This window comes from Cuculus canorus, chromosome 1, assembly GCF_017976375.1.
Source record: "Cuculus canorus isolate bCucCan1 chromosome 1, bCucCan1.pri, whole genome shotgun sequence".
Taxonomy (NCBI): Eukaryota; Metazoa; Chordata; class Aves; order Cuculiformes; family Cuculidae; genus Cuculus; species Cuculus canorus.
Genome location: NC_071401.1, coordinates 155,826,767 through 155,854,458, shown reverse-complemented (window position 1 = coordinate 155,854,458; position 27,692 = coordinate 155,826,767). Strand labels below are relative to the sequence as shown.

General features: G+C 48.4%; 1 protein-coding gene across 1 annotated transcript; it reads right to left on the bottom strand.

The window, feature by feature from the left end:
* Positions 1 to 124: 124 nt before the first annotated feature.
* SREBF2 (sterol regulatory element binding transcription factor 2) lies at positions 125 to 27,692 on the bottom strand. The gene is made up of 19 exons (XM_054085351.1): positions 27,522 to 27,692; positions 21,515 to 21,901; positions 20,472 to 20,653; positions 19,138 to 19,278; positions 17,153 to 17,374; positions 15,977 to 16,091; positions 15,591 to 15,772; positions 14,628 to 14,820; positions 13,489 to 13,670; positions 12,824 to 13,097; positions 11,689 to 11,858; positions 11,308 to 11,476; positions 10,598 to 10,718; positions 8,183 to 8,292; positions 6,797 to 6,929; positions 6,063 to 6,231; positions 4,670 to 4,855; positions 3,901 to 4,012; positions 125 to 3,276 (listed from the first exon to the last, which is right to left on the bottom strand). The coding sequence occupies exons 1-19, from the start codon at positions 27,601 to 27,603 to the stop codon at positions 3,056 to 3,058; spliced, it is 3,351 nt and encodes a 1,116-aa protein (XP_053941326.1). The 5' UTR covers positions 27,604 to 27,692; the 3' UTR covers positions 125 to 3,055.

Sequence of the window (27,692 nt, the reverse complement as noted above, 5' to 3'; positions counted from 1 at the left end):
GTGGGGGATAGGGTAGAAACACAGCTTCCAGGGCCAAGTGCAAAAACCCTTCGAGCAGCTACACAAAAGCCAAACGGATCTCCTCTGTCTGAAGTTTAATGGTTCTGACAGAGTTTTACCAGGGGAAGCAGAAAAACCAAATAGATGGAGCGAAAGGACATTGTTTCAAGCAAGGTCAGGTAAAAGCTTTCCTCCCAGATAGATGCTCCTAAAATTGCAGCCTATTGGCTCAGCTCTGCCCCTCAGCCTCTTGGGTTGCTTCCAGAGGAGCACAGACACCACGCTTGCTGCACCAAGGGACCATCTTTTGTTGCAAGCCATACAGCTCCATTTTCCAGGTTATCTGGAGAAAGAAGTGGCAGCTTCCCAAGACGCTTCTGTGGTTGGATGTCTCTGAAGGATGGTTCAAGGCTCACCTATGTTTAAGAGCAGCTGCCAGATAGGATGAAGAGGGCTAAGAGAAAAAGGGCAGGTGGGAGGTGGTGGTAACGTTTTATTAGGTAACAGATGCTCATGAGCCCTGGAACAGGGTTTTCAGACAGCAGCTATGTTCCCCGAGGAACCTCCCAACCACCAGTTGCACCTTGTATGACAAAGCATCCCTACTCCAAACTCCATGTGGATAAATAGACTTTCTTCACATAATCCATAAAACAAATTTCCTCCCATCCGCAAACAAAGTTACAGTACATAAACACACACACACACAAAATAAAAAGTTGTAGGGGCAGATGGGCAGCGAATTTATGGACAGTGTGGAAAAACAGGGCAAAGAGCCCTTTGCCCTGGAGGGAAGGACCAGCAGCACTAGGACCCTCCACGGATCACATCTGGGTTTCAGCCCAGCAGCCCCCACTCCCATCGCCGCTGGTACTCCCTGCAGCCCAGCCCGCAGGACTTGGTCCAGTGTTAAGTGACAAAGTGAAGCCTCAGCATCACTGTTTTCCCAAAGCCTCATTTCCTCTTTTACTTGAAGCACAACACTTCCCACACTTTGCGCGTGGATCTGGGGAAAGACAAAACTCGGAGGTTGCCACAGGTAGAGTTTCTGTATTTTAGGAAAAACACATGACCAGGAAGACAGTGCAAGAGTCATGTAGAGGACGAAAAGTAGGAGGATATGATCCAGCCCCCAAAATGGGATAACTGATAAACCAGGAGACGGGATGGGCAATCAAAACCCACCCCAACCCAAGAGTTGTTCTGCACACTTGGCATACATGCTCAAAGCAGAAGCAGCTACCACCACCCGAACCACAGCATCTCCTACACTGGCTGAAGACACGTAAGAGCGATCTGTCCCCCTCAGAGGATGAGCTCCCCTCCCACAGCACAGGCTGCTGGCCATTGGGACTGGGCCCCAAATAAAGTCAGGGAGGGAGGGAAGCATCTTCTGGTCCCCACGCTTCTGTTCGCAGCTACAGCACAGGGTGACTGTGAACAGTCTTTGCAGGGAGACAGGTTTCTCCTGGCCCAGTTTCCATCTTCTTGAAGTCAGGTAATGCTAGGACCAGCATTATTTATGTTTAATTCCTGCAGCACGTGAAATCCCCCTTCAGATGCCTTAAGGTCCCATGTAAGATGAGACAACAAACTCTCCCCCTCATTCTGGAAGGAGCTCCAGCCCTCATGGCCCTCTGCAAAAGCTGGACACGCTGCAAAACAGACAGAGATTTTGCAGGAGTCAGACTGTATAGGTATGGGATAGGATTGGGCTACTGCCGTATCCCATGCTTCTAGCTGTCAGCACAGAGCACATGCTGGCCACATACAGGGAGAAACAGCAATGCCTGCCCACCAAACACTGGTTTCCACATTTGCACCTGTGAGAGGGCAACCGCTTTGCACTTCTTTGGAGAGATGCAACAGGGAAGGCAGAGAGAAAAAGGGCAAACCGTTCCCTCCCTGTCCCCAATCCACCTTCCCCCTCTTGGAAAGTCACAGGCTATTCAACACCTGCAAGTCAAATCGCTCTGAATAGCCATGGTAACGGAGCTGGGGGACTCACACCCCAAGCCAGTGCCTCCCAGTCTCTGCAGGAGCTCAGGAGCTGTTGAGCAGTTGGAAAAAAGGGAAGGAGAAACATCTGAAGACAAGTTCTGGGACTGAGAGTTGAGTAAAATAAGTCTTTTCTAAAAATTCTTTCTCCATCAACAGAAAGGCACCAGAGAAGCATTCACTGTTCACGCAGAGTGCAGGGCGCTGCGTTCCACCTCTGCTGTCACCCGGCTCCAGGTGATCAGGGACTCCTCAGCCTCCTACAAGCCTCTGCTTGTAGGTTGCCACAAACCCAGCCCCTTGCCAAAAAACGAAGGCAGCTCTAATCACAAGAGAGAGACACATAACATGGAGAGGGAGGGAAATCAGCTGTATTGTTCCCTACATTTTTGTAAAGCCACAAACACTCCTATAAAAAACCTGTATAAAAAACCGTAGAGAAGTTTGCTGGGCAGTACTGGCCCCAAGCGATCCTCCCAGAGCACCTCTGTAAGCTGGGTCTATCACACTTCGGTGAAAAAGCAGTTTCCCAACACACACAGCTTGAGGAAAGCCGGTGCCTTCCCCTTCTCTCTTGGAAATAGCCTTAGACCCCAAGAACTCCCCAGGGAAAAGGCTTGAGCAGATCCTCTGCCTTCCCCAAAGGCTTCTTTCTGCAGAGGTGCCTGGGAAGGGAACAAAATGCCCCTGAGGACAGACACAAATGTGCCACTTATCTATGCCTTGGGCTTGCAGGCTTCTCCCCCAGCACAGATGGGGGCTCCGAGTCAGGGCAATGCTTCCCAACAGCCTCAGGGGTGGTTGCAAAACCCACAACTAGTCAGATTCCTGCTGAAGCGCCTGAGAACAGGCAAGGGGGCTAATAAAGCTAAACCTGGGGCAAGTTAAAAAAAAACAAAACCACAAAACAAAACCAAAACCCTCCCTCCCTCTCCCACCCCATTGCAACCCCACCAGCACAGCCCTAACCTAGCACATTTTTTTTTTAAGCTCCAGAGGGAAGTCCAGGCTGACAGTCAACCAGGTTGTCTTTGCACAAGGTAGCCCCACGTCGGCATTACGAGGCGGCGATGGCCGTGCCCCCACTCAGCTTGACTATCATCTGCTGGCAGTCGTTGCAGGAGCGCTTGTCCCCCACCTTCTCCAGGGTGCGGGCAGCCTCAGCCAACAGGACAGCTCGCTGGCCCGGGGAGGAGAGGAACGAGATGGGGAGATGGCGGCAGGCCAACAGAATGGCTGTGGCTCGCTCCCTCTGGCCTGGCAGGGTGTCCAGCTCGCCTACACACAAAAGAGGAGAAAGAAAGCTCACCATGAAGCTACCACCCACATGACGGAACCCTGCCATGCGGGCCTTCGACTAGCACCAGTGAGCACAGACATCTCTGACTGGCATCCCCGAGCTGTGCCAAGAGTAGGGGGCACCCTACAGACCCTCAAGCAGCTCCTTTAGGCTAGTAGAGAATAATTTGAGCTGGAGTCAGGCAAGGACTGGCAATGTCGTCTTGTACAGAGACAGTGCCTTTCACTTCACTTCCTAAGTGCACCCAGCACTCGTGCGCACATCTACCCATTTTTTAAACACCCCCAAGGGATTTTTATAATCAGCACTGCATCTCTTGGCTCTCCTCGTTAGGTTTCCTGACTTCTGCCCTTTCATTGACCACCCTGAACTCCAGTCTGCCACGTTTTGTGCATGCATGGCTGCAGGAAGGCGGATGTTTTCTAATCTGTTCACCAACACCTTCAGCCAGCTTCTAAGAATGTGGCAGAAGTATCACCACAAGCCACACGCTGACGGGAGCTTCTTATCCTGAGTCTCAGACATGGGTAAGATGCTGCAGGTCCACCTTGCCTAAGCGCTGCCCCCTCCCAGCTCCACAGGGCCTGGACCCCAGGGCTGACCTTGCTTGCTACTCTGGGGCGTGCGTCGCCTTAAGCTGTGCTCCAGCAGCTGGTGGGTGCGGGTAGGACTGGCACCTGCCATCAGGCGCACAGTGGCCTCATGGAGAAAGACCTGAAAGGCAAGGCAAGAGGCAGGGTGAGAGGTGGGCTGGCACAGGGGTGATGCTGCGGCTGAACTAGCATCATCCCTCAGCCACCACATATCATGAGCAGAGTACTGACACCTTGACAACAAAAGAGACCCACTTTCATGCTCCTCCCTCATCTTTCCACCTGTCTCAGGGGAATTTTCAGGTCAGCAACCGTGAGGAGAACAAGAAAAAAAACAAAACAAGAAAACAACACTTAACTGAGTAGCCTGCAAAGGAGGAGGAGGAATGAGAGAAGGGAAAAGGATGGGAAATGAGAATAATATGGCTGTGGAAGCCTCCTTCCACACTCTGTGGAGGGACTGACCTGGCCTGGAGCCACGTTAAGGGACAGGACACCACGATGCTCGCTTGGCAACACAGACCTGCTGATGGTTTTCTAGGGAGAAACTAAGGTGGACACCTCCCCACATGCACTTGATTCCCATGGGAGCCCCCTTATCACTTGCCAAAAAGAAGTACGGAGGCTGCTGATAGCAGACCATCCCACCCCAGTTACCCAGGTCACTCAAGCCCACATACACCCCACATTTCCAAGGGCCAAAGCTTCCCCATCACCCCTCCCAGGAAAGGCTATAGCTAAACTAGAAGCATAGTGAGCAGGGAAGACAAGCTGTCACCTTGCGATAGGCAGGCCTGAAGCCATGGGCCAGTTTGCGCAGGCTGCCGAGGTCCCGCTGGAAGCCCGTCAGCTCGGAAGCCGAGGCGTGGTAGGTCTCACCCAGGGCCTGGCTGGCGTTTGCCTGCTTCTGCCACAGGCTGGTGCGGAGAGAGAGCAGCAAGTCACAGGCCAGCAGCTGGATCATCTGCAAGAGCCAGGGGGCCCGGGCACACACGCTTATTAACACAACCCTTCAGGCGAGGAACAGGCCATTTGCTACACAGCTGCCAACACAGCCCACGGAAGGGTGGCTGTGGCACCTCCTGCCCACCCAGGAGACTCCCCAGCTACCCCACCACGATGCACTGAAGGGAGCAAGACTTTGCCTTTTGCCCAAGCAGCATCCTTGGGGCCGAGCACAGAGAGGTCCAGCCTAAGGAACAAGCACTAGGCTGTGCCCTAGGAACAGCTGTCCCTTCCAGGACGGCCAACGCCCTCACATAGGGCTGGCCCCAACCCCATCCCAGACAAGACATGCCAAGGAGACATTGCACTAGCAATGGCCCGGCCTTCTGCAAAGGCTTTCCTGCCCAAATGGCAGCACCAACTAGTGGGAAACAGCAAAGACAGCCTTGCTATCTGCAGTGATAAAAAAACACAGTCTTGACAGCCCTCTGGCTGCTCAGAAAACTTTTCCCCATCTGCTGCTGCCCCCTAGCATCACTCTCCTAGGTGTTCTTGGGGAACCACCTGCATTTCCGAAGAGGAGGGTGCCTCTGTACTGCACTGCAGAAACATTGCACAGTTACTGCCACAACATGCAATGCAACTACAATGCACCACAGCTGCCACCCAGGCGTGGCAGAAGGGACCAGAGCTGTGTCCCATATGCCGTGCAGGGAAGCTCCACCTTTAGGTAATCCTGGAAAGAGAAACAAGCCCCACACAAACTGAGGAATCAGACAGCAGAGTTCCACTTCTGCGAGAGAGGGTTCAAACACTCATTAGTGCTGCCTGAAACAGAGCAGACTGGGTAATGAGGTCCTGCTTCACAGGCGTCAGCAACTTAATTTGGAGGACAGAGATAGATGATTTCCATGGGCCAAATTCAAAGTGGTCAAAGCACCGGAAAGGGGTAACAGCTACTGGCAGGAGAGGAGAAGGAGCTCAGCTATCTGAGACCATGCCCAGGGAAATTATGTTGTTCCTGCAGCTCTGCTGCTCCATACAGCAGAGGCAGAAAAATGTCAATGCCCATTAGAAGGAAAGGGAGAAAGCTCCCCTTTAGTCCCATTGGACACAGAATGGATGGAGAATGCAGATACGAGCAACAGGAAAGTGATGCACCTGCAGCAAGACCAACCTTACAACTGAGACAGAGCACATGTTATCCCGGGGCTTATAGCTCTTACGTTGTTGAGGACGGTGCTGGAGACACCACTGGTCATGTTGAGGCTATTCCATAAGTGACTGCTGGCCCTCTCACAGTGTCCCAGGGAGCTCTGCTGTCCATCTGCCTTCCCAGGCAGTGAGGCCTGCATGGCTTTACACACGTAGAAGGTGGCTTTAACCAGGGCATTCCTGAAAGAGAAAGAGAGCGCTGCTTTCAAGCGGTACCATGTCCTGCTGCCAACAGGCAGCCACAGGAGCTGAGCTCAAGCAGCAACCAGCATCAGCTTTCATCCTCCCATCTTCAAGAACAGAGATTGTATCATTGCTTAGGGAAGTAAAAAGATGGAAATTGTTCCTCATATACAGACTGCACAGAGAAATGGAAGGAAACTGGCTAAGAGGCTTTAATGACAAAGGACAAAAATGGTGACAGCAGCCCTTCCATCAGTGCATGAGTTCTGTTGTTTGATTTGTGAGGGTGGGGGTGAGAGGCAACTAGCCAAAAGATATCCCTAAGGAAGCAGACCTGTTCCCTTATAGACACTTACAGTCCACATCTCTAGATCAGTCTGCAAGCCTTGACGGACACACCTATGGCTCAGCACATTCACACGTCATATTAGTCCATCCCAGAGCACAAGAGGTGTGTGACTCCAGAGCACTGGTAGGACTAATCCTACTGAACAGCACTGGAGGAAGCACCACTCCCATTTAGGAGGAACAGGGGTTTGAAAGTTATACAAGGTCTACGCACTCTGACATCTCCAGGGATTTCGGCATGCGCTCCACTTCTGCGAAATGTGACCTCACTGCTGTATCATCCCCTCTGAGCCAGCCGATCGCCATAGTCACTGCTGCTGACCACCATCTACACACCACGTCAGGACCTGTGAAAACAGAATCACAAGTTGCTACCTAGGAGAGGACAGCTGGCTCCTCCCCACTCGGAGAAGCAGGCAGGTATCACATGCCCTTTGCCAATGCCTTCCACCGAGATCAATGCTAGCAAGACCGAACTGATCCCCCAGGCAGGCAGCTGGACAGGTAAGCACTGAAGTGTGCTGCAGGAACACAAAGGGACCTGGCAGCAAGCAAACATTCCACGTCTGAATGCAAGCAGGCTTTTGGAGGCCGAGTTTGTATCTTGTTAATAAGAACTCAACTCACCTACTTCTCTGAAATGTAGACTTTCTTCCCAATAAGGTTCTCCACTCGCCACCCCCAAGTAACAACTCCACTTGTATATATATTTACCTAATCGCATTCAATCCAGTAAATGAGGTTCCCTATATTATCTCCTCCATTATTTAACAAAAACTTACCAAAGCCTATCTAGGGCCAAGGGACACATACTCCACTACTGTGACCCGCTTCTAAACTTCATGGCAATATCAACCTAAACAGACTTTCCTTTACAACAAAAAGAATCCCTAGAAAAAGAAATACCTCATTTTCCTTCTGCAGCCATTTTAGGCACAGCACAGTTAGTCTGTTTCTAAAGATCCAGCAGCATCCACCCAGCAAGATAGGTACTTCAGCTACCAGTCAACTCCAGACAGATGAGTGCACAGCTCAGAGGGAGTTTACAGTTATCACTGTCCCACTAAACATACACCAAGAGACCAAACCAAGTGCCTTCCAACAGACACCTACAGCTTGCCTACAGCAGGGACTGCAGGTCTCTGGAGATTGAAGAATACACATGAACAGATGTAGTGGAAGTATTTGGGCCAATAGGTAATTAAGTGGAAAAAAAACATAACTTCCTGTACCTCAACTGCAACACTGCTGTCCTTTTTTTAGATGCTACACCCTTCCTCTCACTTTGCATTGCCAAGGAGCGATCTCTCACATGAGGGCATGGACTTCAGTTCAGAACATGTGCAGCAGTACAAATCATAGCAGTCCCACCTGGGCACCCAGGAATAAGACATATAGCCCAATTTATGAGCCTTTCCAACCTCCCTTTTCCAGCCTGAGCTGCCGTACCACATTGTGATATGCTGCTGCTCAGCAACCAAGTCTCACTCCAAGGACTGCTTTTCTCCTTACTCAGAGTTTGAGAGGTGGCAGGGAGAGAGGGAACACATTCCAGCAGTAGTTCCTGCAGCTAGGAGAGCTCTGGTTTGGCTGGACTTACCCACAGCAGACTTGAGTACAGAATTGCCAGCAAAGGGTGGGGCTCCACTTCCCATCGAGTCCAAGAAAGAGTTGAGCAATTTCAGGTACTCCATGGCACTGGAGAACTCACTGAAACAAGAGGCAAGGTACACCATCGCTATACTGTCAAATAGGAGACAACAAAGCCTGAAGGAGTTTCCCATCAGTCTTAAAGCATTTTTAAACAACGTTGATCCATTAAGTCAGCAGAAAGGTCAAGTTCTAAAAGTAACACAACACTGCTGGACTGAAGAGACCCCTCCTGAGAGTGGAAGCCCAGATAGATGCTCAGGGAGAAGCCTCACATCTCCCTGTGCATGGAGACCAGCACAGAACTAGAGTCAACATCAGAAGTCTCACCTCAACTACAGAGATGCCGGACATGACGTATGTTACAAGTTGATTACAAACTTCTTTTCAATCACCGCCTCCAAAAGAGGCTGAACTACACTTCTACAAGTAACTATTTGCATATATAGAGTACATTTAGACTGGACAGAAGGAAGAAATTCTTCACAATGAGGGTGGTGAAGCACTGGCACAGGTTGCCCAGGGAGGTAGTAGAGGTTCCATCCCTGGAAATATTCAAGGTCAGGCTGGATGGGGCTCTGAGCAACCTGATCTGGTTAAAGATGTCCTCGCTCCTGCAGGAGAGTTGGACCAGATGACGTATAAAACTCCCTTCCGACCCACTCTACGATTCTGTGATATATGAATGCAAGTGGTAACATGTTCACAGCATTGGTCAGAGAAAGTAGCGCATGCGGCAATGATCTAATTTCCTGGGACATTCTACAGAGGAAGATCTTGAGGTCCTACCCCTGGGCACAGAGGAGCCCTGCTGTACTACTAAAGCTAGCCCTTCCCACAAAACAGAAGTCTTGCAAGTATATTGACAATCTACCTCTTTCATACAAATCCTGCTACCTTCTCTCATCATAAACAGCAGCATCTGATGACAAGCATCTGTACTGTGCAAGCAACCAGAGACATAACCGCTGCTCACTCTCTGCAATGATGCTAGAAAACAGATGTAAGATTAAAAAAAAAAAAAGCTAAAAGTGCAATATTTTCCCTACACGGGTAACAAAGCTGGGTTGTCTTCCCAATTGAGGCTTTTAGCCACACTTCTTGGGGACAGAATCCCTGCAGAGTTTCCCATGTATTTACAAAGCACTTGCGTAGCACCAGCAAATTCGGAGATAGGCTAGAAACAGTGCGGAATTGCTGAAAAAAGGCTTGGGCTCCACCTTCCGCCAAGTCCAGGAAAAAGCTGCTCCAATTCCCACCTATCAGATCCTTTCAATTTGGTCACAGAGTTTGGAGAGGCCAAGGTCAATATTGGCCAACGATGTCTTCCACTCTTGCTGAGCATTGGTTTGGTTTTTCACTGCTGGCAAGTGTGCTGCTTTGCTGAGTGAGAACACCCAGGTGCATAACATAGCAAGCTGGTAGGGTCACTCTGACATGCCAGATCTTCATGCTCTTAGTGGCCCGAACATATATTCTGATCAGCAAAAGTGGTAGGTGCACACCAATTTTAGCGTTCCTGAACATTGAACTTAGCAGAGAAAGCACCATCCACCCACCCAGTTCAGGAATCAGCCAGCACTATGTTGGCTGACACCAAAAACCTTTCACTGCACCCCGGTTCACCTTTGACTTCAGAGGTTTTAACACAAAGAGGTAGAGTTCACCCACCTAATAAGCTGTGGTGGTCAGACTTACATTGTCATTTCAGGTCTTTAATAAGGACAAACCACTCTGTTTCACTGAACAGAATCCTAAAATGGATTGTGTTGGAAGGGACCTTAAAGATCATCCAAGTTTCAATCCCCCTGCCATGGGCTGGGACATCTCCCACTGGAATAGGCTGCTCAAAGCCTCATCCAACCTGGCTTTGAAAACCTCCAGCAATGAGGCATCCACAGCTTCTCTGGGCAACCTGTGCCAGTGCCTCACCACCCTCACAGGAAACAATTTCTTCTTAAGAGCTCATCTAAATCTCTCCTCTTTCAGCTGAAAACCATCACCCCTTGTGCTATCCCTGCACTCCCTAATAAAAAGCTGCTCCTCAGCTCTCCTGTAACCCCCTTAAGTACTGGAAGGCTGCTACAAAGATCTCCCCAGAGCCAGGCTGAACAAGCTCAACTCTCTCAGCCTGTCCTCATATATGGGTGGAGCTCCAGCCCTCTTCATCAACTTCATGGCCTCCTCTGGAGTCGCTCTAACAGACCCATGTCCTTCCTGTGCTGAGGACTCCAGAAGTGAATGCAGGACTCCAGGTGAGGTCTCATGAGAGCAGTTTACCCCAGAGCACTCAGTCAATGGTTATGAGCTTGACCTCAGAGCTGCTGCTGCAGCCAGCAGTCACCATTGCAGCACACAAACTTACCACGGCTCCTCCTCCTCCTGTCCCACAATCTCTTTCCTAGTCTGAGGCTTCACAAGTGAATCCACTGCTCGCTCTAGCAGGTTCTCACAGAACGCCTGATGAACTTGTGCAATGGGATCCGCTAGAGAGGAATTAAAAATACCAAACTATTTCACTTGCTTACAGTAATGGCCACCTCACAAAACAAACAAAGAGAAGAATCAAAATGTAAGACCAAGAGGAAGAGCAGTAGAGGGAAATTCTTTAGGAATTAATGCAAAGATTTCTAAAAAGTAAGATTCAGGGCCTTTTTAACTACAATTCTTACTTATTACCCTTTACTCTTACTTACCAGACATTAAAAGCTGCAGCCCGTAGCCAAAAATCCCTGTGACACTTCAGCCACTCAGCAAAACAGTGATAACACTGCTCTGCAGAAGATAAGCCTTGGTCATCCCAAAGTCACCCCCCCAGGACGTTTGGGTCCACATCCAGGTTGTGTTCCAGCATATAAAGGCACAAGTGGGATGACACAGCACAGTACACAAAGGGAAGAGAGCCAGCTCTCGCAGTCTCTCAGCTCCACAGCCCTTCTCATTCATCAAGATCACAAGCAGCGCAGACATAGAACACACTCCCAAACAAGACACCCGCTTTTGTCCCGGAGGCTAAGAGACTGCCAGGCTTGAAGTCCTGGGAGTCCATGCAGTCAGGACACAAGCGGCCCTCACCAGGGTTCCTCTGGGTGCAGTACAGGCTCTCCTTCGCAGCAGACTTTACCGTCCAGCTTCGCTCCACAAAAAACTTCTGTCCCAGCGGATGGCATAGCCAACGCAATGAGTCAGGAATGGCACTCCGCTCTGAGCTGCATAGGCTTTGAGCTTGGCTTAGAAAGTAGCTCTGGGGAAAGGAGAGGTTAAGATTGAGAACAGTATCCAGGGAAAGAGACACACCACTGAAGACAAAGGTCATGTTGTAATTACAGCTTGTATCATAATTGCAGGACATATTTTAACTTTAGGGTTATCAGATGCCCTGAGCTATGGCAATATCAACTTGCAGACCTCCTCAGAGCTCTGCTCACAGATGTGATGGGAAGGATGACAACTCACCGCTAGGAAGCCAAGCTTGCCTCCACAGCGAGTTTTCAAGCCAACTGCAGCGGTCAGGTGGATTTCGGCCATTGTGCTGGGTGGGATCTTTTCTTCTGCACACTCAGCCAGATTCACAGCACACAGGGCCATGTGCAAGCCTGAATAAGCGGAGCTGGAAGGAAGTTTACCTGCACCAGAAAGAAAAAAGGTTAACTTCTGACAATGTTGTACAGCTACTAAATACTATCCTGATTTGCAGGGCTGCTATCTAAACCAGACAAATTAGATCCTCTTGACCTGAGATGTTTAGATCTTATGGCTACTTTGTATTCAGGCAACAGAACAACTTTAACACTTCCCTCCACAGATATCAAGGTTGGCATCCACAGCTTTGTTTCTGCATGAAACCCCCGCATAGCTAAACCAGTTACGAGAAAATCATCAGCAAGTTTTGCCTCTGTATAGTCACTGTCTGAAAACTGAACTCCTTTCAGTCCACACCTGTACCTTCACAGGTAATGTTGTGGACAAGAACTTATCCCTGGTGGCATGGTTGCAATTCACACAGCATCAATAGGAAGAAGGAACTTCAGCTTGTATTTCTGATGGGCTCAGAGCCTATTAATATTACAAACTGGTTTGCCAAGGAAATGGCAAAAACAACCGTTCACAAGGAATATTCAAGCACTTCCTCAGTACATGTACGCACACCCAGGGTTTCGAAGCATATCAACACCAACTGGCAATCTGTTCTCTACACAGCTTTGGAAATTTAAATTCTTTCAGCAATGAATCCCACCTCTCGCTTCCACATCACGTTCCCAAGGGACAGGGATGAAACAAGACCTTAACAGCAGCAAAAAGTGACTGGAATCAATCAAGCGCCGCTTGGGAAAGATTCTCAGCCACTTCTGCAGACTTGGAAACATGGAACTCCAGACTCTGCTGTTCCTTCTGCCATTCTTAGAGTTCTTTTATTGCATGAACCTGCCGTGTTTTACTAAATGACTCCTGAAATTTGTCAGGCTGATTTCCAACAGCAGCCCTTCCAGAGGAAGGAGACATATAGCGCTCTCCCAGTATGCCCAGGTTCAGCTCCGAGCCTCCTCATTTGGCAAAATGCAGACAGCAGATCTGTCACCTCTGCTCCTACCTGTTATGTGGAGCTGATGGAGCTTGTGATATGCTAGAGCTGCATCCCGAGCGCTGGTCTTGGCCTCGTCCTCAGAGCCTGCGGTGGCCTCCCTCGCCCGCCACTGATGAGAAGTCCTCTTCAGCAGCCACCGCACCAGGGCCAGCTTCTGCAGGCTATAGCGGATCACGTTCCAGGACAGGCTGCAAGCCAAGTCCAGGCGGGAAGCTGGCAGCGCTCGGCCCAGTACAGACAGGCAGGTCTGCAGGTTTGACGCAGCTGCAGCAAAATCCCCCTGCAAATAAAAACACAAAAGGTTCAACAACAAGAAGCACCATCACAGAGACACTTTGGGACCTCCTCAGCACTGGGAGCAAGACAAACTGATGTGCAAGCTAGAACAAGATCTTTAGCTGAGGAAAGTCAACATATTCCTGCTAAACAGGAAGGCAATTTACACCAGCTTCAAATCTGGCCCTACACAGATCTTTCCACATGTGGCTCTGATCCTACACTGCCCGTGAGACACATCAGCACTAACTGAAAGGAGTTTACTGCCTTGTCAAAGAAAAAGGAAGTTTCAGGGTTCTCATATCAAAAGCCAAATGTTGCCTCAACACTGCCTCACTCGGCCATATTTACCTACACCAGGAGATGCATCTGATGCAAAACAAAGTCAATTTTACCCGTGCCAAATCCAGGTCCGCTTGTTTGCGATGCCTCCAGAATGTGACCGATGATCTTGAGTGCAGTCGAGTCACCGGCTCTCCATGTACAAGGAGCTTTATGAACACACTCAGTACAATCACTCCGTTCACGAGCCACAGGATCAGCGTGGGTATCATCCAGCCAAACCAACCACCCGCATCTGAAATGGACAGCCCAGAAGGAAAGTTAAAAAGTTAACCTGGATACCATAAGCAGAGCAATAGAATGAGCACAAACCCAGAAGGATGTCTCGCTACACTTGCCACATGTGGGATTAACTTTTGTGAGGACTGCATTTAATCAGGAAACACCTGTATCAACATTCCCAACCAAGTAACAGTATCTATTTTTAAAAGATGGATTTCTAAAAACTGGGTCAGCACTTAGAAAATCCAGAATACGAAGCACTCTAGGAAAACTATCGGATACACGCATGGGTATTCAACACCTCAGCATCATTTTTCTAGTCTCAATTAACTTTACAAAAGGACAACAAGGAAGCCTCTATATCAGTCAGGGAAATGAGAGCATTCTTACGGAATCCCCTGCCCTCCCCTAAGCTGCTGTATTCTCAGCTATGAAAATAAAGAGTATTGAACAAGCCAGCTGCAAGATCCTATAGCAACAGTGTTTATGAAGTAATTCTTCACCTACTACTTCATTAATAAGTTACAAAAATTAGTAAGTTATGTTAAAAATAAATAACATGTGAACACGCTTCAGAGACTGGTGAGGACTGGAAGACCTCTTAACTCTGAACTACTTTTTAAGGATTTATCACAAAAGCCCAAGCTGGCTCTTCTACAAGCGGGTGTCTCCTCTGCCCCACCACACTGAGTGAAAGCTGGTTTGGCTCAAGAAGACTGAAAGTGAACGTGAAGTGGAACTATGTCAAAATATTCACAGCTGGCTCTCTTCCCATGCCCAGCCCTGCAGTTACCACCCCTCCCCAAACATGAAACAAAGGTCATACACTCCCTAAACACAGAAAAGCACCCTACTGCGTCACACTGACAGTGCTCCTCACGACCTGCAGCTGTTACAGCTGGAGATGCTTTTTAGGGAGACGACGTAACCCTGTCCACCTCCTGTGGTCCCAACTATTCTAGTCTGTTACCTGACTCAATGGTCAGCATGTTCCTGCCAGAGCTGTGGCGCACCAGGCTGTCAGACTCCGGCGTTCCTCGGGCGTCCAGGAGGGATGTCAGAGGATTGAAGGAAAGGCAAAGAAATGTGAGAGCACAGAGGAGCATTCGAGAGCGATCCACCATACCAAGGGCCACAGGAGGAGAGTCAGGCTCATCTTTAACCTTCAAAGGAATAGGAGTGGAGAGAAAAGTATGAGGAGAAAGAGACTGCTTACCATTCTCTAGAACAAAAACCACTTACACCAAGGAGGGATAGGGAAGAAGGAAATATAGAACACGTTTTAAAATTTGCTTTGAAGATCAAGATCAGGAACAACTCCAATGAAGCTTTCCCTAGCTTAGTAAGATAGGACTGAACTATCCGAGTGCCTTTAACTTCCTTCTGCTACCATTCATTTCAGTTGTTATTAACGGAATCCCTGGTTTAGGCTAGGATTAAGCTCTGCTGCCCTTACTCTTTTGAGTATCTCCCAGAGGACCTCCTTCTGTGATACCTGCAGAACAAACTTGTCAGCTGAAGACAGATAATGGCTTTCTGTTACTGTGGTTACTTATAATCTCATACCCACAGCTGATGTCATCATCCTTTTCCAAGTTCTCCTGCTTTACTAACAGGATATGCATATATACCTCAAAAGTCGTGGGCTCTCTGGGTCACAAACATCCACTGAAAGGCAGACACTGTACAAGGGCTGAAGGCTAAGCACAGTTCTTCTAGCAGCTGAGGCATGGCTCAGAAAACAGCTAAGGAAGTACTCTGAATTATTTAAGAAATGATACTAGACACCCATGCACCTTCTCCATCCTCACAAAGGAACTCCGATCTCGACAGCTTTGTTCGTCAGATGTCTGCTGGCTCCTGAGAATTAGGTGAATTCACATTCTGACCCTTAGTTAAACGCCTTGAATTTGACAACTGAAGTCACAAATACCTTTGCATCATCAAGGAGTGGGCTTCCTGGCTCTGAGTCAATGGAATAAGGAGAGAAACCAGCCTGGGACCCAGAGTCAGACGCCGGAGGAGACATCAGCAGCACATTCTGGTTGAAGTCATCTATCTTCAGATCCACGTCATTGTCAACCAGACTGCTTAGGTCAATGCCCTTCAACAGTTCTGCAAAAATCAGAGCCCATTATGTAAACATTTCTTGATTGTGCATCCTGCCAATGTTGCTCGGATCAACTCTGTCACCTGCAGTAACACTAGCCACTATCGATGTAATGTGCATATATCTACCTCTGTCAGCAATAAGAGATTGCAAGAGGCATCCTATATCCAAGACTACTACCTCCCCCCTGCACAGCTTCTACAACTTACTGTTCTTTTGGTTTGCCAGCTTCAGAACCATGTTCTCCTGTCTCAGCTTATGGTTGGCTTGCTGTAAGTATTTAATGTAATCAATGGCTTTTCTCAGGACTCCAGACTTGTGCATCTGCAAGGAATTAAAACATACAGAAAGCAGTTTACAAGAAGGGTGTCAAAGGGTCATAGAAGCATTTAGGTTGGAAAAGATCAACAAGTCCAAAGGTAAACCTAACACTGCCAAGTGCACTGCTAAACCATGTTTCTAAGCACCACTTTTGTTCCCTGTTTGTATAGAATCTTAAGTTCTCTTCCTTACTTTTAAATGTTTTTTCCTGGAATTCAGTCAGATATGAGGTCCTTATCAACAACTCAGCAGCAAAAGAAAACTCAATAGCAAGGCACACTCTATGGGCATCAGCTACTATCTGTTAACAATCATTCACTGTTTAATTCTGACAGAAGTGACTCTCTGTGCCTCAGTCCTTTGGCCATCCCTACAAAAGTACTTCTTTTCAACAAAGCTTGCAAACACAAGCTTGAAGTAATAGGAAGCCACTGCGTATTACCAACACTTTTAAAATGTAAGCTTCCAGTTCCATTCAGCAGTAGGAGGTGACTTCACTACTACTTGTATGGAGACCACACAAGGTATCAAGATTACTACTCCCTGCTCCACCAGCACGAGGCAAAGTGAAGAGCACAGCCATGAACACACAGTGTGATAAAGCTTCCAATATTTGAGTGAGCAGGAGTTTTTAGAACTCAATATCTAAAGGAAACAAAATGGAAAGCTGTGTAAATCTTCATTTCTACTGCAGCCCCACAGGAAAATAAACGTAAATTAAGCAAGCTCTGGTGCGGCAAAGTTATCAAAACATCCACTTGGATATTCTACCTAGAGGCTTTATTTAAGATACGCCTGACATTAACATCAAATACATAAGATATAGCTAATTTTCAAGAAACAGTGCCACTAGCATAACAAAATAAACATTTTACAGGCGATCTTTCCCAAATACAGTTATCAAGCTTTCCATTGCACAACTATACACTAACAGCCTTATTCCAATACATGCATGTATACGAACAACAGTCACACATACCAAACCGCTTCACTTGGTAGAGCAGCAAGAACCTGAAGACACAACTATCTATGACACTGGACTTCCTCTCATTCCGCATCTTTACCTTGGCATCTGTCCCCATGACAAGGTCCTTCAGCTCAATGATCTTGTCATTTATGGATGACCGGTAACGCTTTTCAATGATGTTGTGAGTTGTTCTCCTCTCTCCTTCTTTAGGTGGTTCTGGTTGCTTTACGCCCCCAGGAACTTGTTTGATAGGCACCTTTTCTTGCCCCACCATCACTGGCATTGTGGTCAAAATGGTCCCATTGCTCCCAACCAGGGTCTACAAAGACCAGGGTAACAAGCATCATGAGCAATCAGACAATTTAGATAAGGTGTAATGGTCATGGAAAAAGCAGTAAACAAAAGAAGGACTGGGAAAAGTTTGGACAGCTCTGAAAAGAAGAGATATACTGATTTCCTCCCACCTTCCTTAGCTGGCACAGCAGGACAGGAAAAATCTGCCACTGCTGCTCATGCTAGTCACTGTGGAGTAAGAAGAACACCTCTTGCTCTCCAAGAGCATCAACATTTTCACCAATACTTTGCTCTGCTCATCCACTAAACAGAGGAACAGACAAAGGCTCTTTCTTGCTCCTACAATCCTTAGACCTCAAGTGTTCAAATTCACCTTTTCCATGGGCAGATGAAGTCATCAAATGAGCAACAAGCAATGCTACTTCCAAATCACTAATGGCAATGTTAGAAAGGACCCAACGATGGAAAAAACAAACCTTGACTTGAGCAATGCTATTGGTTTGAATTTGATTAAATGGAAAAAAAAAATAGATCCATAAGCGATAAAAATGCCTTAAAATGAGGAACTAAAGCGATGAGTGATATACGCTGGCATGAAAAGCTCAAACGTGGACATGCAGATATAGGACAGACCACCTAGACCAAACTAACGCAGTTATGTACGCTGCAATAAAAGATTAATCCCACCAGAACAGTTGCACGGAGGTGCTTCTCAGACAGCTGAGGTAAAAGTTTAGACTGCTTAACCCAGCAAAACAAAAGGAGTACATGCGTTCTCCAAAGTACACCAAGGATCAGGCAAGTGGTTATGAAGAAGAAGAGTTATTCCTGTCAAAAGGCAGATTAACATTAATGAGAATAAACTAGCTGTGAACAAATTTAGGAACAATTCTGTCTCTGAAATAGTCTTCCAATTGGGATATTAGAGATTAATTTAGTTTCATTTCAAGGTGGAACTTGACAAGTAAGTGAATTTCAGTCCTACACCTTTCCTTGGCTAATTTCCACCAAATTTCCACGTGTTCAAAATATTTTATGGGTTGTGTGTTAGACAGATGCAACCACATAAGCCTTGCTTCTGTGTGAAACTGTCACCAAAAAACAACCAGGTTAATTGAAAATTTTAGCCTGGCTGCTAACAAATACATAAGAACTCTACCATGCAGTGCAAAAGAAGTCAAAACTTGATGTTCAGAATTGCAAGTTTATCTCCCCTAGTGAATATATGAACAGAGATATCTGTTCAGAATGTACAAGATCACAATAACTGCATCTTCGGGCATACAAGTTTCTCCAATATGATAAGAAGCTGAGGCCACAAAGCACAGCTGCCATCTCCAATCCTTACACTGAATCCTCACTGCAAATGTCCTTTCAAAAGAAGCTTAATTACTTTTCACATTTAATACACTGCTATTAGACACTTCTGGGTGAGAAAGAAAGTTCCACAGGTACTCCGAGTTGGCTTTCAGTTTCAAATATCTTCCAGAGATTAAAAACTGGACAGAACTTTTAAGTCATATTCGTCTCCTTGTAATGCCAGAAAAAGGTAAACAAAAACGTGCCCTTGGTCTTTGCTTACTGGCCATGGGAGGCTGCCAAAAGCATACAATCTGTGCATTTGCCCTTGGCAGAAAGAGGGTATTACTCACTCTGGATGTGTCTAAAGCAGCCCTCAAAACCCCTCCTGTCTGCAGCACTACAGAAGACTAAAGCCCATACCCATTCCCTGCCTTAAGAGGAAAGGAAGTCTATGAGGAGACTGAAGAAAGAACGTCCGTACAGTACCTGCAGAGCTGTGGTCTGAATGGGAGCAGTGAGTGCTGTCAGCGCTGGGTTCTGTACTGCGGCCATAACAGGGTTACCGTCTGTTTTCAGGGTTGTCAAGACAAGGGAGTCTGTTTTTATGATCTGAGGTTGGACTAGGACCTAGGTTGAAAAGAGTTAAAGGTGAAGGGGAGAGTAGGCACATATTTCTCTGCTGATCTCAGTAGGCAGAGGTAAGCGATGACAGAGTTGTAACTTTACATTTCAGTGGATGGCGAAAGAACAGGGCCAGCACTGCTTTCACCTTGCACCCTGTGTCACCTGGATGTTTTTTTGTCAGCCCCTGATATGAACTCTCACCATGAGATAGGTCTGAGCAACGCTGGTGGGAAGGGAGCAGAGGAACCACCTTCTAGTGACTTGAATCAGTCACTAGAAGTTAAGCATGCATAAAAGAAAAAAAAAAACAAAAAAGAGCTGATGGAAAAAGCTCCCTTCCTCTCTCCAATTACACCTATAATTAGCTCTCTACAGTAACTGGCTGAGTACTCAGAGTTTAACATAGCTAGAACAGCCTGCTTTGTTTACAGCACTTTCCAAATACCTGCAGCAGCTTTCACTCCCTGATTTCACTAAAGGGATCTACTCCAAGAATGTCATGCAGATCAGCAACACTAAGTTATTTTGCCATTAACACAGCTTTCTTCTTCTTGTTCAAATACCTCCCTGACTCTCAAATACAGACAGCACAGCAGATAGGACAGCACAACAGATAGCACAGTACAATTGAACCAGAGCAACTTTGGCATATTCCAAGTGCCCCCTAAACATATTTTTATCCAACACAAAGAAACACAAGCCTTTTCCGCTCTCATATGTATGTTTTAAGACAAAAATCACATGACACTGCCACAGAAAGATCAAAGAAACTGGCAAAACTGGCAAAAAACATTCCAGTGTCAGCCAGCCCTTATAACAGGTGGCAGACTTGCAAAGAAGAAGGGAAAAGTCAAGGAAAGCTTGTTCAAGAAACATTTCCAATCCAGTTAGAAAAATATTTTAGACCAAGTTTACTTATGCAAGTGTTCTAGTGAAAACGGTTTCTGAATGTTGCCCACATTGTGGCTCACAACAGGGCCTCTCATGCGTGGCTCGCATGAAGTAAAATGCTTCAGGAACACAGGCTGGCTAGAAATACCTCTCACACATAGAAACCTTTGTTCAAAAGCAATCCTGGTCAGGACAGCCAGTCCCACAAGCTTTGTCACCTTTCACACAGCAAGCCAGGAGACCAGACCCACAAAAGCAATTTCTTCTGCTGCTGTCTCCCTGTATCACTCTTCATTTTTACTTACTGGAACTTGCTGGACCTGTGATGCAGCGACTGTCTGGACCGTGGCCGGCGCTAATGCCTGGATGGTGCCGTTGGCAGCCTGTGTTAGCACACGCTGGGCCTGCACAGTCTGCACTGGCTGCTGGATGGCAACCGGCTGAACCTGGGAGGATGTCACAAGGCTCTGAACTTGAGGCTGAAGAACTGAAAAGCAGAAGAGGTGTCAGGAATAGTCCAGAGACACAGGTCTCTGCTATAGAGCCCATAAACACTCCTAGCTTCAGTCCTCTTTCTCCCAGAGCTTTTCACTAGGCAGCGTTCATCTAACACATCCCACGCACTGGGAAGCTTCCAGCTCCTTTGATGCCTCACTGCATCTAGCATATGAGTTTTCCAGGAGGCACAGTAGATCAACTAATAGAAAATGAAGTAAAAAACTTTTGGTCTGATAGCACAGGACTCACAGGGCATCCAACCAGCAGTGCCCATTCCTGCTGATCTTGGTGGACTCTAGGATCCTGTTTTTCCACATAAAGAATCAACATCTACTGAAGAGGATCAAGACGAGTGGCATTCATAAACACAAAGGAAGACACGATAGCCACTAAATATCCTTACAACCCTCTTTGTTCAATGCAAGCATTGCACATGAGGTTTTGGTAATTAAACTGTCCCTTTATTCTGGATTTCCTGGTGGGACAGCCTGGAGTTTCAGGAATGGATTTGCCTACTGCACCCACCAATATTGACAATGATTTTTTAGACATACTTTTCTGAAGCCTCCAAAGAGCCAAAGGAGAGAAGGTTGTAACAGAAGAGAACAGCAAGAAAACGGCTATCACAAGAGGTCACACAAAACCACCCAAGACCTCATTTATGACAGTTTCTCACGCTCCCCCAACCCTCAGGTCATGTAGGAAGGAGGAAGAATGCGCCACAGGCAGCACTGCAAGAAAACGACTGTCAGGCTTGTCATGGCTGAGGATGCCTTTGGAGTTTGAACATGGACACTGTTTATAGAGAGTGCGCCATGCACACCTGTAGCCTGAGCACCCCAAACACTACCTTGGAAACTGGTGGCTGCATTCTGGTAGATCACCGGCTGCTGGATAATCCTGGTCTGGGGAGCAGAGCTGAACGTCGGCGTGATCATCACAGCCTGCTGCTGAAGCTGAGGCTGGAGCGGTGGCCGAGGCTGAAGGAGAGGGGCGGACCGCGGAGGGGCTGGAGGTGTTGCCTGTGGTGCTTTGACTGGCAGGGTCTGGAGCTGGGGGGAGGCGGCAGGTGGCGGGAAGGGCTGCAGCTGCACCTGGCTGTACGGTCGCTGCAGCTGCGGCTCCAGAGTCCCACCGCTGCTGGTACTGCTGCTGCTGCCCTGGAAGGTGCCACACAATTGATCCGAAAACAGATCTGGAAAGTCTCCTGCCTGGTTACTCACAAACTGCAGCATCTCTGTAAAACAGAAAAAAATAATTTCAATGCTATTTTATTGCCCACACACTTTGACACCCATCATTACATCACAACTCCAATGATGGTCTGCATGCACAGAAGGGAGCTCTGGGTCCTTCAAAACCTCCAGAGAAGACATCAGCAGAAAGTGAACATCTCCAGAAAGAAGTCAAGAGGTGGCCACGAGCATGGCACTGCTGCTGCTGTTCAGGAGGAAAGGCAAGACTCTCATACAGCACCTTCCCAGACTACAGGATCCAAGCACAGACTAGAACTTTCTGCCATCTAAAATACATCTAAAATATTATGAGTCTTGTTCCATTCCCACTCCAGGCTAATCTTTGCAGAAGAAAGAAAACAAGCACCTCTACAATTCCAGCAATAGCCATTCTCCCACCCAAGTTTAGGGTGCTTCCAAGTCCCCTGTCTCACTGAGTATCTGGAAAATGAAGAAGTGAGATGAGAATTCATCTTAACTTTGTTTCACTTCCAAGCATACCAGTTGGGGAAAAAAACACTTGATAGAATTGTAGCAGGAAAAATTCATGCATGTGTTTAAACTACCAGAATATCTTTGGGGAGGCAGGGTGTTTGCCTGCCCACAATCACTGCACAGTAGTTACTCTTCATTCCACCTTCTCCAGGATTTTATCAGCCCACATCAAGAGGCTCCTACTGCAACACTGTAGCTCTCCTCCACATAGGAAAAAAAGTCCACATTTGAGAGACCATAATTGAAAGATTATGAGAATCTGAGATTGCTCATAAGTGAAACTTCAACTTCCCTCCATCTAATCTAATTATGGACCTTAAGCTACCTGCATGCCTGCCCTAATCTGTGTGTGGGTGGTGGCATGAGGAGTCAGACATGCTTCCCCACCCTAGGATCTGCCCATGCCACACCAGCTCTTCCTCAGCTTTCTGAAAGCCCAATTTTTTTTCCCCTAGAAGTAGGAAAGGGAGGGGACTCACAAACATAATGAAGGGTTTATAACTAAATAATAAACCTGAGTTTACAAAGTAGAAAATAGATTTCTGATTTATAGGAACAAATACGGTAAAGGGCTCCTTACACCAGGAACTTTCACACCCACAAACCCAAAGGATGTTGCTGCTGTGTTTTATGAAGGGGGTTTGAAGAAGCAAACTTTTCATGAAGTGTTTCTGTGGAAATTGTCCCAGCAATAAGAAGGCTATTAATTTCCTTCTCTAAAAAGGTCACCCACACATTATCCAATTAATTTGTCTGATACTCCTGAAATAGAGCAAAATGATCGTCATCCGCACCCCTTGTTCCCTCAACAAACATTTTGCCATATTTCTGTATTTCTACGATATTGCTCTTCTGTCCTGCGACAGTGATTTCTCCACACCCTTTCAAATGTTTAAGCATCGATCCTGACCACTGCTCTCACAAACTTGAGTCTGGTGGACAGTGGAGCTTGGGAGGAGATGCATCCTCTGGACCTTTTCCTCTCTTCTTCCAAGTAAGAAGTGATAGGACAAGAGGAAAGGGCCTCAAGCTGCACCAGGGGAGGTTTAGATTCAATATTAGAAAAGATTTCTTTACTGACAGAGTGCTGAAGCGTTGGCACAGGCTGCTCAGGGAAGTGGTGGAGTCACCATCCATGGAGGGGTTCAAAAAATGTGTAGACATGGCACTTGGTGACACGGGTTAGCAGGCACAGTGGTGTCGGGCTGGAGGTTGCATGATCTTAGAGATCTTTTACAAGGTTTTACAAACCTTAACAATTCCACAATTCTATGACCTATTTATAACTCAACACCAAGTGCAGCCTTGTGGTTCCCCCGGCACAGAGCAGTGGCTGCCCTTGGGGACCAGCCGGACCAAACATTTGTCTCTGCTTTTAATGAGATGAACCAAAGACTTTTTTTTATGCAATGCCTCACTAAACTTTCATAAAACATTACTGGAGCAAAGAGAGCTGTTTAAAGATTAACACTTCTGCCTAACGTCTAGATGGGTATTAAATGGCTTTTCACCTTCCAACTGACTGCAGCCCAGATCATCCCAAATTGCCCCCAACATGATAAACTTGACAATCCCAACCGCGTACTTCTCAGGCTCTTCCTGTGATGGCACTGTTATTTCACCATCGGGCAGCACTACTGCAAGTGGGGAATAAACATAAACCACAAGAGATTCACTCTGGAAAGGCAAATTCCAGTGTAAGAACCAAATTTCAAGGACTGTCAAAGAACATTGTACTTAACACAGCAGACTTAATGCCTTACTACAAAAATTACTCCTGCTCTCACAAGTTAAATCATATCTTTATCATAAGACTTCACCTTGACTAAACGTAAAAAGTATAAATATTAAAAATTAGACTGCCAAGCAATCAAACTCACTTCTTTCCAAGTACCCAAGAGCTTTCCTAGCAGCAACACAAGGAAAATAAAAAGTAGGAGAAAAAGCAACATCCAAAATCCAAGTCTCTTCCTTTTACAGACAACAGAGCAAGTGTCTATATTAACTGTCAGAAAGCTTCATGCTTTTGCAGGACTGCAATCGATGATAAATCCACCATTATCAGATCACCTGTATCCTCTGTGCAGAGGAGTTCTCAGCCCCTAACACAGACCAAGGTGTTACTGCAGCAATATATCTCATTCAGCCAAGCCCAAGACTAAAAATGTCAAGCAGGTGTTACAAAACCAAGCCCACCGAGGATTTCTGCTGTTTGTATCAGCCCAGCGCCCAAATACCTGGCAGAAAAGAAAGGACTGGCCTTCAGCTGCCTCTCCCAGGTCAGAGCCTGCACAGGGGCTGCTTGCTCTCCCTCACATTCCTGGAGATGCCATGCTTTGAGAAGCAATAAGCAGTGGAGATCCCAGCCCAGACAGACACAACCCCTCCTGTCTCCACCCAGATGTGGTTGGTACCCATCACCAACTCAGATCTCACTCTCTGGTGGTGCCCTGCTGGCAGCAAGGTGCCTGTGGCCAGCCAAGGAGCTCACACCAGGGCAGGAGGCAGAGCCAGATGCCTCTGGCTCAGCAGTAACCAGCTTCATCCCCCATCCTGGAGTGTGACCCCATCTTAAAGCAGTCAGCACATCCACCATACTGACATCACTCCTCCTTCACCACGGAAAATCAACAGCCATGCAGCAGGCAGTGAGAGTCCCTCAGCCTGAATGGAAAAGGACGGCAGAGACCTGCCAACAAGCAGACTTCAGATTCAAATCAAAACCCTTCCAGAATTTCAAACCCTGAAGTCAATCCGTGTCAGAGTAAAAAAAAAAGCAAAAAAAAAAGCAAAAAAAAAAAAAGCAGGACTGTCACATAGCTCACCCGCCCTCAGGAAAATCCACCTCAAGAGCTGGTGAGGAAGGCAAAGCTCTTTTTCCCAAGTTACTCATCGCTCTGAATCACACCTCCTCAAGCACACTGCAGTTGAGAGCTGGCTCCATATTCACCAGAATTTGTGTCCGTTTCCGTACGGATCCTGAGAAGTCATTACAAGGGGCTTAAACAAGAGCAAACACCGCCTCTGACTAGCACCAGCAACTTCATGAGCAATCATAGAATCACTAAGTCCCTGACAACTCACCAGGTCTGTTATTCTCTAACATACGATGCCCCTAGCTACACTGCAAATCAATCACAATTAGAAACAGAAAAGCACCAGTTCCACGTTATTTTCCAGCTGCTGAACAAGGATGCGCTAGGCATGACCCGCTAAATGCTGAGCTCATAGCAGAGGGGCTGGAACCCAGCCGATCCTTTCCAACCCAAACCATTCCATGATTCTACGATTCTCTGTTTGAGCTAACAGCTGAGCAAAGTAGGGAGGCTGAATCAGGACCCCGTCTCCAGCCCACAGCAGAGCTCATCCAGAAATTACATTTCTAATGGGTTTTCAGGAGCTCTTTGGGAAACGCTAAATGAGGGATCACAGAAGGGCACTTTGTTTGGCTGCACTTTGCTGGAAAATGGGGATTTTCTCATAGGTCTGAGCTCTGGCATTGAGGCAATGAAGTTTTAGAATGACATGGGGAGGGGGAAATGGGACATTTAAGCAGTTACACCTGTTTCTGTGGTGGAGAGTGTGGAGGCTCGGCCTCCCACAGGCGCTGGTGGTGGCACAGCTCCATCAATCATTTAGCATCAACTTCAAAAGAGCTATGAGGAAACACAAGGGGAACCCTGGGCTACCCCACAGGTCCAAGGCAGGAGGAGGGGAGCAAGGTAATTACACTCCCCAACTCTCTTCCATGCCGGCAGTGGCCACAGGTGGACAGAAGGCCCTGGTGGCTGTGAAGGCTCGGACCCCCAAGCAGCTTCTTGCTCCTCTCGGCGTGGTTCAGCCCCATGGAAGCCACTCAAACACACTTCCCCGGTGCAGATGCCCATCAGCTGCCCACTCCCTATGGGAAAACACATATGGCTGCTCGCCAGGCAAGCCCCACGCCACACCCCAGACAGAGGATTCCTGCTCAATACCATGCGTTTCAGAAGCCCGCACCGCATGGACAACACATCCCACAGGGCAGGTTCAAGCTGGTGTGGCCACCCACACACCCCACTCGGCGCAGGCGGGACACGCCGCAGAGCAGGACCAAGCTGGCGCAGCCACAGTATGCTCCCACTACCCATTTGGGGCTGGGGGACACACTCCACGCAGTGGGACCCAAGAGCCACGTCACCCACACATCCCACTCTCCACTCGTGGCTGGGGGGACAACACCTCACAGAGCAGGACCAAGCCAGAGTGGCCGCACTATACTCCCACTGCCCACTGCCCAATCAGGGTCGGGGAGGGGATACCCCCGATGGGGGGTAAAGCTGGTGCAGCCACACTGTGCTCCACCGCCCACTCGGGGCACAGGGGGACACCCCACACAGTGGGATGCCCGAACACCACCACCCCACCCACTGCACTCAGGGTGGGGGAGCATCCTAAACAGCCAGATCCAAGGACCACCTCATCCATGCACCCAACTCCTCACTCGTGGGGGACACCCCACGTGGCGAGACCCAAGGACCACCTCACCCACACTCCCCACTCGGGGTGGGGGGACAGCCCACACAGTGGGATCCAAGAACCACACTCGCCAGTCCGAGCAGGGGGAGACACCCCACCTGTGCAACCCACTCCGCACTCGGGGCAGGGGGGGACACCCCACGCAGTGGGCCCCCAGAACCATGCCACCCACGCATCCCACTCGGGGGGGACACCCCAAACAGCAAGACTCAAGGACCACGCCACCCATGCACCCCAGTGGGGGTGAGGGAACACCCCACCTGGCGAGACCTCAGGACCATCCCACCCACACACACCCTGCTTGGGGTGGGGGGACACCCCACGCAGTGGGATCCAAGAACCACACTCGCCACTCCGGGCACGGGGCGGACACGCCACGCAGTGGGACTCAAGAACCACGTCACCCACGCTCCCCACTCGGGGCAGGAGGGACACCCCACGCAGTGGGACCCCAGAACCACACATCCCACTCCCTACTCGGGTGGGGGACACCCCAAACAGCCAGACCCAAGAACCACCCCACCCACGCTCCCCATTCGTGGGGGACACCCCACGCAGGACCACGCCACCCACGCTCCCCGCGGGCACCCGCAGCCCTTGCTCTCCCACCGTCGATGTCTCCCAGGGTGAGCTCGTCCCCCAGCTCGGCCAGGCTCTCCATGCTCTCCACGCCCAGCTCGCCGCCCTCCATGGCGAGGCCCCCCCGGCTCCCGCCGCTCAGTCGCAGGGACCCTCCGGGCGCCTCCGGCCGCGCGCCATCTTGGTCCGCCCCCCCGCGGG

Coding starts and splice junctions, on each gene's coding strand:
- SREBF2 (XM_054085351.1), bottom strand. CDS start 27,603: ATGGAGGGCGGCGAGCTGGGCGTGGAGAGCATGGAGAGCCTGGCCGAG. Junction 19,279..20,471: donor CACAGGTCCAGCAAGTTCCA/GTAAGTAAAAAT, acceptor TTTTCAACCTAG/GTCCTAGTCCAACCTCAGAT. Junction 11,859..12,823: donor CCATCAGCTCCACATAACAG/GTAGGAGCAGAG, acceptor TTTCTGGTGCAG/GTAAACTTCCTTCCAGCTCC.